The sequence below is a fragment of the Dasypus novemcinctus genome, chromosome 1, assembly GCF_030445035.2.
Source record: "Dasypus novemcinctus isolate mDasNov1 chromosome 1, mDasNov1.1.hap2, whole genome shotgun sequence".
Taxonomy (NCBI): Eukaryota; Metazoa; Chordata; class Mammalia; order Cingulata; family Dasypodidae; genus Dasypus; species Dasypus novemcinctus.
In genome coordinates, this window is record NC_080673.1 from 101,492,316 (window position 1) to 101,506,514 (window position 14,199).

Genomic DNA, 14,199 nt, shown 5'->3' on the forward strand with positions numbered 1-14,199 from the left:
TTCTCCCCATCCCTCATTGCACTTTCTGTGTCTGTTCATCTTTCTTGTTTCTTTAGGAGCCACCAGGAACCGAACAAGGTACCTTTCATATGATAGGCAAGAACTCAATTGCTTGAGCCACATCCATTTACCTTATAGGCCCAATTGAGAGGGAAAAATAATAGTGACTACTAGGAAGCTTGGGGACCAAATGTGTGTCCTGCTTTCTATAAAAATACATTATTTACTTGAAATACTTTACTCCTGGTTTCGTTTTATCTTTGCTTTCTTTTTCCTCTTCCTTTACTTTCTTCATTTAAACTTTAAATTTTAATTTACCTTGTTGTATTGACATAGGCTCTTTCATACTCTTTCAGGAGAAGCATGAATGAGATTGGCCTATTATTTTAAGAATGTTTACTATTAGAGCTTTTTATGTTTTAAGATCTCCTTGAGTATTTTTCTCAATGACAATTAAAGTAAACAAAATAAGAATGGCAATAAATATGAAGACAGAAGTTCAAATTCAATTGCATTCTTTAGAACAATGGTTTTTTTTGTACATACCCAAATACTGTTAAGAGTAATACTGAGGGATGGGATTAAAATACATATTACAGTCCTACCATATCTTATAACTATTTTACTATATCACTGTTGCAAGGGTTTTTCATATCCAAGTCTATTTAAGGTCATGCTGTGCTGTGGCAATATTGTACTGTAGTGTCATTGTCAGACCAGTTTCAGAAGACAGTGTGGTGAATGGAAAGCACTATGCTTTAGAATCAGGTTAGCCTGGATTCCCCATCTCTGCTCTGACACTTACTAGCTGTGCACCCTTAGGCAAGTACCTTAAATTCTCTGAGTGTTGGTTTCCTCATCTGAAAAAGAAATCACAGTACACATTATTTTGAGTGTTTGAAAAGATTAAATAATTTGATGTATGTGAAACGCCTGACAGAATGCTAGGAACATAGTAAATACTCCACAGATATTGGTTTCATTCCCTTATCTGCTTTTTCCTTTTTCAAACATACCTCATCTACAACCTAGGACATTTGTTTATTTTTTGGCAGACAAAATCTAAACAAGCCATTCCTGGTTGTGGTTTGGCAAAATTCCAAGTTGTCACCAGTTATTTTCAGAGGTGTCACACAATTCTCAAATTAAAATTAGTTTATACTTAATTATTTAAAAATACCATCTGGAAAAAATGGCTGGTATCACTAAATAAAATAGCTGGAGCTGCTATCAAAAGGTTGGGAATCCCCACATCAAATGAAAAAGAGAAGTGGACATTTGGCATTCAAGAAAGAACCAAATAGGATCTTCAAAACTGAAAACCAGTTATTATAAAGGTTAAGTACAAAAACATACACAACTTGGCTTGCATCATATTTTCTCATGCTGGTTAGATGACTAAAGTTACAGCACAGTAATTCCTATAATAAATTGTACATGACAACTTCATATATGAAAGTAAGGCAATACAAGCAAAAGATAATGGGAAAGGCAATTTTTGTTTGAATAATATCTAGAGACTAAAATACAAAGAAAATGCTGTCTACATTTTCAAGATAGGAATCTTAACTAATTATAAGAGAATATGGTAAAATTAATAATGGACCCAACATATCCATGCTAAGAAAAATATTATATTTCTCAAATCTCCAAGTCTTTTTTATTTAAGTTTAGAAGTCAGGTACCTATATGACTTTGTTTTATATACCATCTTACTATTACAAATGAATGAAAGAGATAATTCCCTATTTCTGAAGAGCAGATTCTGAGTTTAATCATCACTAGGCATACATATAATACAAAAGAAGTCCATCACTTCAAATTTTGCTTTGTCTAAACTTTGGAAGTTAAAAATAATTGTCAGAAGCTTGTTCACTGCAGGGTTCCTATGCAAGCTGCAAGGCGGGTACTGACAATCAGATATCCAAATTGAAATGCTGTGAATAATGATGAGCATTTATTCTTTCAGGTGCTGGGATATATCAGAGAACAAAACTGACAAGAATCCCTCTTCTTGAAGAGTTTACCTACTAGCAGAGGGAGAAAGATTTTTTTAAAAAAGTAAATCAGTATGTTCAATGGTAAAAGTGCCATTCAGAAAAATAAAGCAAGAGAGTACATTGCATATTTCTTGAAGAGAGTGGTTTTAGAGAACTAGAAGTATCTTATTAAGAGAGTTTTGGATAGAAATAATGAGAAATTAGGTTGAACACAAATTTATGGAGAATAAAGAGATTAAATGCAGATTATGACAAGGGAAAGGGGGGATTTTAATAGAATCTTATTTAGTAAACCCTTATTTTTCAGATTAAGGAAGAGAAATTTTGACAATTTAAAGAGTAGAGAATGGGAAAGAATAAGAACAGAAAGCTCTGAAAGTAGTATTTATCCCTTTAGGGCAACAATTTTACCTATCCTGAGTGCTAATGCTTTCTTACAAACCCAAAGTCAGTATTCTGATTTTCACACTACTAAAGGCATTATGTGTAGCCGCAGAGCAGAAGTGTAAGGTTGTTGGTTACTTCAACATCCATGTTGTCCATAGTGAAAATGCCCTCCAGGTCAGTAGATGAGTGTAAAGCCTTTCTCTTTAATGAACTCGCCCTAGGCACTATGGAGTGAGGCTGGGCCTGGGTGGGATCTGGGCCGAAAGGAATGCCAGTCCTTCCCACTCTGAGAATCTAAAGAGAGAGCCCTTGCAGGGCCTCCTCCATTGTGCAAGAAAATGCTTTACCGTGGTGTTCTTTTACTAAACAGAAACTATCAGAAGAATTTGCAATTCTTTCATGGTGAACAAGAAACCCTCAGCCTGGCATTCTCCTAAGCACTGAGACCCAATATCTGGAGCTAATTATGAAATGAACAAGAAGAAAAGGCTTAATTTTAAAGGTGGCATCCTAGTTTCTATTAACCGTTCTTCACTGGTCACAAAGCTGGCTCTGTCACTTCTGGGTTTAAAAGTCATTATGACTTCAGCATGTTATCTCATTTCCCGAGGCCTATTACTCCCAGAGGGGCAAAATTGGAACACTCCTCTGTCATGAGTTTTACCCCTTGTTCTCACTCTCAGTAGCACTGCCTTCATCTGGCTAGTGCAGATAAGAGGGACATTTCACTGAGTTAGTGGAATCTAACTCCAGGGTTGAAGCCAGAAGTCAAGTACATATCCGTTAGCAGAAGGACCCTATAGCAGGGGTCCACATAGCAGCAAATTCTCCATTGGATAAAGAACAGAACAGAGGAGAGGCAGTAGAGAGGATAAAGGTCTTAGTTTCCTTGGTGTTGCTGCAAATAAATAAAATGTTAATAAATAAATATTATTATTTTTAACAATGATATATCAAGGAGAAAAGTACTACAGGAGTCCAGATTATAAACCCTTATAGATTCTAATGCATGAGCCTTCTTAAGTCAGCTTAATGCATCCACAGGGAAGGTTAACATTGTCCTAAATCCATTAGTGAGAAGCCTTTGTTTTGGATTAGTTTTAGTGATTCTCTTGCCTAGTCCATTGGGTGAGTGCCAGGAAGATTCAAGCAGAAGACACTGCATTCACTTGATTTCAAACTGCCTTCAGTCTTACTGGTAGGCAGAATGTTTATCCTTTCCCTTACTTGGAAGAAGTCCAGGAAGGGGCCTAGAAAATTATCCAAGAGATTGAACACAGAGTCTAGAGGAATGTTGAAAGAAAGGGCATTGATTTGTTTAGAGAAAAAAGAGAAGGTAGAGAGAAAACAACTACAATGGCTTTGAAGGCTACAAAGAATTCCTACTTTTAGTCATCTCTTCATTCATTTATTCATTCGCCCAAAGTGCCGTGCACTATACCTGGACCTGGGGGATATGGAGAAGAAGAAAAATAAACAGAGTTGGAGAAGACATAGTCCCTGTGTCAAAAATCTCTTCTCCCATTGCTGGTGACTGAGAATGGAACAAAATTCAGTTAATAATTGGAGACAGGTAAGAAATAAGTCTGAAAAGAAGGAATTTGAGAAACTGAAACACTGGCCAAGGCCAAGGTAGCAGTGGAGAAAAGTATACTCCCCACATGCCATTTGTTTAAGGAAACTACGGCTGGTAAAATGGTGAAGTAATTTTCAGGGCTGATTGGGAGAATTTCCACTAGACAAAAAGACCACTGCTTCAATTTATAGTTTGGAATATCTTAGTATAGGCCTTGTGTGGTCAGTATAAAGTTACACAACTATTTTGTGGTTTCCATTTCCATTTCATCTATACTCAGTAAGCAAGGTCTAAGCAGGCCATTTAAATGGCAATAAAAGCAGAAGCCAATGGTGCCATCTCTTCCTACCACACTGAAGTTACAAAAAGCCCACTGACCAAGTTTACCAAGAAATCGAGTATGTCAAAATTCATGGTAACTGTCTGTGTTAAGTTTTGAGTTCCTCTTTTGCTGCAGGTTCTTGGAATTTCCCAGTCTTTGATTAACTGATATTTATCAGGGTTTGAAGCAAACAAATGAAATTCTGTATCACAAATAGAGAGATCTTTTACTTACTTTCTTTAAATAATACAGACAAACAAATTGGATAATTTCAGTACAGGATAGTGTTTTTGCTTTTGACTTAAATTTTATTTTTTAAATCCTCAAAATTGTCTTCTATGAGTATAAACTGTTACCCACACGTGAATTACCATAACTAAAATTAAGAGAAACCAAAAAGTTGATTTTGCCTCTGTTTTCTGTGTATCTATATGTATATCTATTTGTATTTTATATATTATTTATAAAATTATACACACATGCACATCATTATTATAAAATGGATAGACCATTTTAAAGAAATTTTCCATGTGAATGAATAAAAACAGTTATTCTCCTGACTCCATAATCTATCTGTTAAAAAAAACATTCTGAGAAAATATCTACTTTATACAAAACACTTTGTTTTCTCCTAAAGAGAATGAGGAAATACTTAAATAAGTAAGTACACACACTTATAGTTTATTAATGTAACATGTGGCACAGCAACAGGAAATAATTATTTCTAAACATACCAAATTACACATCACATGTACAAAATCCAACAGAAGTGACAACTATGAAATTCTTTAATAAGAAATCTGCCTTGTCCCACCTCCATCCTGAAACAATGTTGCATAGATCAATTATCCATTCATAGTTTACCTGTTTCACTTCCAATCAAAGGCTGGTTTGCAAAATGCTTGACAAAATCCTTCAAAGATGAGAATTCATTAAAGCCAAATTTAAATGAATATCCAGTATATTCAACATGAAAGTGCTTGACAGAGTCTTTGGCTCTGAAAGGGAAAAAGAAGTATTTATGTTATTTAATAAATGAGTATCTTTTGAAGGGAAATATAATCTTGGGTGCTAGCAGTGCTATTAGCTCTTTCCAAAACTGAGAATTATGATGAATCATTGAAATAACTGGCAGTTTTAAAGAGCATCACTATTTTCTTGGCAGATTTTATTGTGTTCAGTTTTTCACTCTAATGGAGGATTAGAGACAATTCTCCCAACACACTTCCCCACTTACTAAAAAAGTCTTTGAACATTAAATAGAAATGGATTTAAGAAGGGCAGGGAATAAAAATGATAGAATCAGTATATAACACCCATATCAAATTCTCCTCTGTCCCTGGCCCTCCACCCTTACCTGTTTAGGAAGTCAGTAGAGTTCTGCTTCTATCACTTCATTATTTATGTGAGCCCAGGTTTCCATGCCTGTTTCACTGCCTACTGAATAGAATAGCAATGTCCCTATATTGCTATTTTCCATTTCATTTTTTTTAATGAAGCAGAGTATTCAATCAATCAATACAAATATATAGGCCCATGTAATCCTATCCACTCTACTTTCTAGGTTGCCTTCCACTAGGCCTAGATTACAGGACTCCATCCCCCTCCCTCCTGAAAGTTCTGATTCAGTAGGTCCGGGCAGCGGCCTAAGTCTTACATGTTAACATGTCCCAGAAGTTGCAGATGCAGCAGGTCTGAAGGCCACACTTTGAAAAATCACGGCCCTAGAACAACTGGACCTCCTCTTCTCCAAAAAGTGTCTGCTTGTTTCTTAGCTCATACTGTTCTCTTCACCTGAAACATTTCCCCCACTTGTCTCTGCTAGTTTGAATTCCATCAAGTTTCAGTTCAAATGTCTCCTTTTTTGTCAAGTATTGCAAAGTGCTTCCAGTTTCAGATTAAACCTCAGTTTTCATTCTCTAACCACATTCTGTTCTCTGGTGACTTATATTCTAGTTATTAACTCCACAAGTTTGCCCATTATATTTAGTTCATAATACTGAAATCATATACTATATGTCCTTTTGTGCCTGTTCGTTTTACTCAACATAATGTCCTCCAATTTCATCCATGTTGTCTATGCTTCATAACTTCATTTCTTCTTACAGCTACATAATATTACAACACGTGTATATACCACAGGATGTTTATCCATTTGTCATTTGATGGACATTTGGGTTGTTTCTATCTTGTGGCAATTGTGAATAATGTCACTATGAACATTGATGTACAGATGTCTGTTCATGTCACTGCTCTAAGTTCTTCAGGGTATATCCCTAGTAGTGGTATTGCCAGGTCACATGGTAGACCTATATCTAACTTCCTTAGGAAATGCCAAACAGATTTCCACAGTGACTGTACCATTCTACATTCCCACCAATAGTAAGTGTTCCTATCCACATCCTCTCCAACACTTGTAGTTTTCTGTTTTTGTTTTTAATAGTGCCCATTCAAATAGGTGTAAAATAACTCACTGTAGCTTTGAGTTGCATTTTCCTAACAGTTAGTGACATTGAATATTTTTTCATGTGTTTTTTCACCATTTGTATTTCCTCTTTAGAAAAATGTCTATTCAGGTCTTTTGCCTATTTTTCAATCAGGTCATTTGTTTTCTATTGTTGAACTGTAGGATCTCTTTATATATCACGGATATTAGATTCTTGTTGGATGTGTGATTTCCAAATATTTTCTTACATTGAATAGGTTGCCTTCTTACTCTCTTCACAAAGTCCTTTGAGGTGCAGAAGTTTTTAATTTTGAGGAGGTTCTTCTTATCTATTTTTTCTTTTGTTGTTTGTGCTTTGGATGTAAGGTTTAAGAGACTCCCACCTACAAGATTTTGTACATGTTTCTCCACATTATCGTCTAGGAATTCTATGGTCCTAGCTTTATGTTTAGGTCTTTGATCCAATTTGACATGATTCTTTATAGGGAGTGAGATAATCTGTCATTCTCTTGGTTATGGATATCCAGTTCTCTCAGCACCATTTATTGTTCTGTCCCAGAAAAGTGGACTTTGTAGCCTTATCAAAAATCAGTTGATCATAGAGGTGTGGGGCTACTTCTGAGTTCTCAGTTCAAATCTATTGATTATTGTGGCTATCTTTATGCCAAATATCATGGTGTTTTGACTATTGTATCTTTATAATACACTTCAAGATCAGGGAGTGTGAGTTCTCAACTTTGTTCTTTTTTATTTGGGACACCTTTCCCTTCCAAATAAATTTGGTAATTGAATTTTCCATTTCTGTAAAGTAGGCTGTTGGAATTTTTATTGGTTTTGCATTGAATACATAAATCAGTGTAAGTATATATAAATGGTAGAATTGACATCTTCACAATATTTAGTCTTCCAATCCATGAACATGGAATGTCCTTCCATTTGTTAGGTCTCTAATTTTTTTAGCAGTGTTTTCTAGTTTTCTGAATACAGATCCTTTCCATTCCTGGTTAAATTAATTCTTAAACATTTGAATTTTTTGTTGCTATTGTAAATGGAATTATTTTCTTGATTTCCTCCTCAGTTTGCTCATTGCTAGTGTATAGAAACATTACTGATTTTTGTGTGTTGTTCTTCTATCCTGCCATTCTGCTGAACTCATTACTAGCTCTAATAGCTTCCTTGTAGATATTTCAGGATTTTCTAAATAGAGTTTTACTTCCTCTTTTCCAATTTGGGTGCCTTTTATTTCTTTTTCTTGCCTAATTGCTCTAGCTAGATCTTCTAGCACAATATTGAATAACCATGGTGACAGTGGGCATCCTTGACTTGTTCCTGATATTAGAAAGAAAGCTTTCAACTTCTCCTCATTGAGTACATTGTTGACGGTGGGATTTTTATCTATGCCCTCTTTTTATGTTGAGGAATTTCCTTCTATGCCTATCTTTTGAAGTGTTTTTATCAATAAAGGATATTCAATTTTGTCCAATGTCTTTTCTGCATCAATTGAGATGATCATGTGCTTTATTTTCCTTTGATTTGTTAATGTGGTGTATTACATTAATTGATTTTCTTATGTTGAACCATCCCTGCATATCAGGAATAAAACCCACTTGATCATGGCATATAATTCTTTTAATATGCTGTTGGATTCAATTTGCAAGTATTTAGTTGAGAATTTTTGCATCCATGCTCATTAGAGAGATTGACCAGTAATTTTTTTTTCTAGTAATATATTTATCTGGCTTTGGTATTAGGGTGATATTGGTTTCATAGAATGAGTTAGGGAATGTTCCTTACTCTTCAATTTTTGGGGAGGGTTTAGGTGAGATTGGCATTAGTTCTTTTTGGAATGATTGGTAGAGTTCACCAGTGAAGTTATCTGGTTCTGAACTTTTCATTGTTAGGAGGTTTTTGATGGCTGATTCAATATCTTTACTTGTTATTGATTTGCTGAGGTCTTCTATTTCTTCTAGAGGTGGTGCAGGTTATACACGTGTTTCTAGGAATTTGTCCATTTCCTCCACATTGTCTAGTTTGTTGGCATACAGTTGTTCATAGTATCTTCTTATGATCCTTTTTATTTCTATGGGGTCAATGGTTATGTCCCTTTTCTCATTTCTGATTTTATTTATTTGCATCTTCTGTCTTTTTTCTGCTAGTCTAGCTGAGAGTTTGTCAATTTTATTGATCTCAAAGAACCAGTTCTTTGTTTTGTATATTTTCTCTATTGTTTTTGTTTGTTTCAATTCATTTATTTCTGCTCTAATCTTTGTTCTTTCTTTCTTTCTGCTTTCTTTGGGGTTGGTTTGCTGTTCATTTTCTAGTTTCTCCTGGTATTCAGTTAGCTTTTTGATTTTAACTCTTTCTTCTTTTTTAATGTAGGAATTTTGGGCTATGAATTTCACCCTCAGCACTGCCTATGCTGTATCTATTAAGTTTTAAAAAGTTGTGTTCTCATTTTATTCCATCTCGAGATAGCTACTAATTTCTGTTGTAATTTCTTCTTTGACCCACTGATTGCTTAGAAGTGTGTTGTTTAGCCTCCATATATTTGTGAATTTTCCCTACTGCCTATTATTGATTTCTAGCTTCATTCCATTATGATCAGAGAAGGTGCTACATGTAATTTCAATTTTCTTAAATTTATTGAGAGCTGTTTCATGCTCTATCTTGGAGAAAGAGCCTTGAGCACTTGAGAAGAATGTATTACTTGCTGATTTGGTGTACAATGTTCTGTATATGTCTGTCAGGTTCAACTCATTTATCATATTGTTCAAGTTATCTGTTTCCTTGTTAATTTTCTGTCTAATTGTTCCATCTGTTGATGCAAGTGCCATGTTGAAGTCTCCAACTATTATTGTACAGATATCTGTTTCTCTCTTCAGTTTTGCCAGAGTTTGCCTCAGGTATTTTGGGGCACCCTGGTTAGGTGCATAGACGTTTATGACTGTTATTCCTTCCTGGTGTATTATCCTGTTTATTACACACAGCTAGATCAGCCTCTCTGATCCAGAAGGCCAACCAGGAGGAAGACAGTGGGGAGGGCAAATCCTGGAAGGATGGGAAATCCCAGCATTTGGCTGGGTTTACCTAATAGGGAATAGATAAGCTTTCTTACCATTAGGGGGAAATGGAGCCTCAAGAAAGAAATTAAGCCCATTTACACGAAAAACTTTAAAGTTGCATTATTGTCAGCTTGGCTTTGTATCTTTGAAAACTGTATACCACAAATCATTCTGATTTTCCAGAAGAAGTAAGGAGTGGCACAAAGGGCACTGAGGTAGGTTACAGGGATTTGGGTTCTAGTGCTGTTTCTATCACTGATCTACTGTGTACAAGGCCCTCCACCACTGTGGGTTTCAGTTTCTTCATCCATAAAGCCAAAGGTTTGGAGTAAGCAATTCATAAAGACTCCAGCTCTACATTTTTTTTTTAATTTCTGCTAGTGGATGGAGCAAGAATGTTTTCAGAGTCTAACTCGTCAAAGTTTGGATTCCTTTGACAGGGTCTAAGAAGAATCAGGAAAGTTTCATTTTCTTACAATATAAATCTGATCATAAAGTAAATACATATATATGTGACAGATGGCACTGTAATTGAATCCACACAGTTCTTAAGCACATTACCTTACGGAAAGAGAGTATAGCCCAGTCCTTTCATTACTGTCCCTTAGAAGGTAACTTCCATCACATCCATTTGAGAGAAGAAGAGCTTCTGCAGCATGGCGGGTGAGATTGCCGTGATACCATCTAGGAAAGAAAGGATTGTGCTTTCATTCAGGGGATTCATGGCGTTACTTCTCCTTCTCTGGGTTTTTGATCTCAAGGAATATTTCAGCAGTATTTTCAACTATATGTACCCAAAGACCAAGCTCTCAGACAAAATATTAGAACAAGGAAATTGCTGGGTGAGTATTAAAAGGAGAGCAGAAAGAGTTGGCCAATGGCAGTATTACTTTGTAGACAGAACTTTTATTTTTAAAGTCCAAGCTAAAAATAACAGTTAAGAATAGGCCTTGACCTCTTTTCCTGATATATTTTTGTCTCTCCCTCACATTCTCTCTGCAAGCGTGGTACCATTTCATGGCAAAACCACCGAGCTGTTATACTTGAATCTATTGCTATGAGTAAAATGAAGTGAAAAACAAGGAATTCCAATGCTTTACAATTCATAAAGTCTCCAACTCTTAACATTTTTTTCGTGAATGGATGGAGCGAGAATGTTTCAGAGTCTATTTAACCATTCATAGTTTGGATTCCTTTTGCTTGGGTCTAAGAAGAATCAGGAGAGTTTGCTATCTTATAATCAGACTCTGATGATAAAGTAAATATTCCAATAACTATTGTTTCAAAACGACAAGTATCTGAAGAGATGGGCAAGTTCTAAAGGAGATCCAAATTGTCTACATGGTTTCTTTTCTATTTGAAGTTTGTTATAGAAAAAGTATGACATATATCTGTGGTAAACAAGCAAAGTCATAGAAAAGGGCATAAAAAAGCACATAGTGAAAACAAACAAAGCCCTTTTCTTATTCTTGATCCTCAGTCCCCCAGTTCCTTTCCCAGAGGGCACCAATGTTAACTATATTCCTGTATTTCTTCCTGAGAGAGATTCTGTGTATCTAGAGGCATTGAAGTGTGCCACCCTCCTGATTCTATAGAAATAAGAGCATTCTAGGCACACTGCTCTGCACCTTAGCCCTTGCCCTTAATGGTCGATTTTCCATATTCTTTTTATTACCTTCCATTGTGGTGGTTAGGATTGGTCCCCTGGAGTCAGTTTGCCTGATTCCCAATCCAGGTGATACTTCTTACTAGTTGTATGACCTTGGATGAGGTACTTAACTAATTTGAAAAAGGATTACTCTCTAAAATAGGATCGATAATAGTAGAACTATGGTGAGTACTTCATGAGTTAACACATGCCAAGTGGTTGAAACAGGCCTGGCAAGGCGTAGTGCTTCCTACTTTTTCCTTATCATTGAGCCGTTGAGATCCTCAAGGCTATACCTTGCTATTAATCCTCTGTGATATGATTTCCTTGTTGCTTAAATAAAATTTTCTTTTATTTTTATTTTTAAAGAAGTTTTAGATTACATAAATGTTGCATCAAAAATATAGAGGATTCCCATATACCCCACCCCCTCCCCCTCCCCCCAATTTTCTTTATTACTTTCAATTTAGTTCAGAAAACAGAAATCTAAGTACTGGACATCATTTCTGACCCCAAGAGCGGTGGAGAGGTTGGAGAGACAGACATTACACAAATAATGTCAATAAGATGAACTAAGTACTAGTAGAGAGATAGCCCTTTTAATTCTTTCATTCACTTATTATTTCATTTATTCAACTACTGTTTATTAAGTGCTGAAACTGTCCTAGTCACCTGGGTTACATCAATGAAGACCTTTTGTTTGTGAGAGAGAGAAAGAGGAATGAGAAGAGAGAGACTTTTTCTCTTTTTATAATCTATATAAAATTGTGTGGGATTTGGAGTGACAGTTCAGGGAGGTATTCCATGGGAGGGTAGTAACAGTTGTACAGGCCTAGATTCTAGGCCCTAGAAGTAAGAGAATGCCAGGTTTGTTGAAGGACCAGAGCACCTTGCAGTTGTTTAATTAACTCAGGGCAAGTGCCAAAGGCAGCAGTGAGGCGAGGTAAGAGATATGGCCGGGCATAACTTGAGGCTGTGTCATACTTGGCACTGGATACACTCAAATCCTTAGCTGACATCTATAGTGCTCCTTATAGCTTAATATTCACATATAACTCCTCATCATATAGAATCATAATTGCATGAAAACTAAAGTTCCTGCAATCGGAACTGTGTTTTAAAATTTTTTATTTCATTATTCTGTTTACTAGCAGGACAATCCAGATTTTTAAGGGGTTTGAACCATATAAAATTTGGTGATCTCTTTAAGAAAAATAATTTAAAATTAACAAGAAAAATGAATATTTACTTAGAAGGAGAAATCACAAAAAAAGAATACAAATTTTAAAGCTGACAAATATCACAAATATCACAATGCTAAGAAAAATAACATTTTCAATAATTAGCTATATAATACGAAACTGTAATTTTTTCCTTTATGTTTTTGGCTACATAATCTTGAAAAATCTTTTTATATAATAAGAATTTTGTAGTAAGATTTTCCATAAAGCAAAGAGAACAATACTTCAGTCTTTTTTTAAAAAAAGATTTACTTATTTATTAATTTCTATACCCCACCCCCATTGTTTTGCATTCACTGTCTGCTCTCTGTGTCCATTTGCTGTGTGTTCCTTTGTGTCTGCTTGTCTTTTCTTTAGGCAGCAATGGAAACTGGTCCTGGGACCTTCCAAAGTGGGAGAGAGGCACTCAATCTCTTGTGCCACCTCAGCTCCCTGGTCTGCTGCATCTCTTATTGTCTCTTCTCTGTGTCTCTTTTTTTTGCATCATCTTGCTGCACCAGCTCTCATGTGGACCAGCACTCTGTGTGGGCCAGAACTTCTGCGTGGGCCAGTACTCCTGCACAATCTAGCACTCCACATGGACCAGCTTGCCTTCACCAGGAGGCCCTGGGAATAGAATCCTGGACTTCCTATATGGTAGATGGGAGCCCAATCGCTTGAGTCACATCAGCTTCCTTAATTCAGTCTTTTGTGTAGAATACTTTAAATAATGATTGATAGGGTAGAAAATTTAGAGTTTTACAACATGATACTGGTAATAAAGTTTTTGGGATTGTTGGCAAATTCAGGAACCCTTATCAAGTTTCTTTCATAGATGAGCTGTAAGATTCCAGGGTATTTTAAATATTCATATTCAGAGACTTATCTTAAATACTCTGAATTGACTACACTTATTAATCACTTCACTAGGGTCTGAGCAAGGCAGGGAGGGGCCCTGAAGTTGAGGCTTCACTGGCTTCACAGTAAATTTATCTCTGGAAATTACAAAAATCAGATATGCTTTTTCTTTTTTAAAAATCAAACAACTATAAAAATGCTTGCCTTAATTAAAAAAAGACACATATAACTCCCTAACCCAGTGAAAACCATAATCATCAGTTTGGTTTATATTCCTTTTAATTTTTATACAGTGTCTGAATAATGTCTAAACCCTAACAAGGCTCTTTATCCAATCTGCCTAAATATTGCTAATGATGAGGAACACACTATTTGTACAGACAAGCTCCTTCTATACATCCATATTTGATGGGCAGAAAACTCTTGCCTGCACTGAATTGATATTTCTTTCTGTATAGCTTTCAACAGATGGTCCTGGAAGTACTTTTTGGAATTGTATAGATACCTACAAGTAGGTGAAAACAACTTTCTTCTGTTTCCATCAGCTTTGCCTTCTCCCTTTCTGAAAGGCTTTTAGTCCTTTTATCACCCAAGGACATTTCTGCTCTGAACACCTGCTAATTTTTGAAAATCTCTCCTAAAGGGAAGATCTGACTGCTGCAAATAAAACAGCTCTGGGT

At 35.8% G+C, this 14,199-nt stretch overlaps 1 protein-coding gene across 1 annotated transcript in view; it reads right to left on the reverse strand.

Moving 5' to 3' along the window:
* DAPP1 (dual adaptor of phosphotyrosine and 3-phosphoinositides 1) overlaps positions 1-14,199 on the reverse strand; it is a 50,524-nt gene that overhangs the window by 21,534 nt on the left and 14,791 nt on the right. The window contains exons 3-4 of the mRNA XM_004461955.4: positions 10,355-10,477; positions 5,150-5,283 (exon numbers count right to left, since the gene is read on the reverse strand). Coding sequence (XP_004462012.2) covers positions 5,150-5,283; positions 10,355-10,477 — 257 coding nt within the window. The remainder of the gene's footprint in view (positions 1-5,149; positions 5,284-10,354; positions 10,478-14,199) is intronic.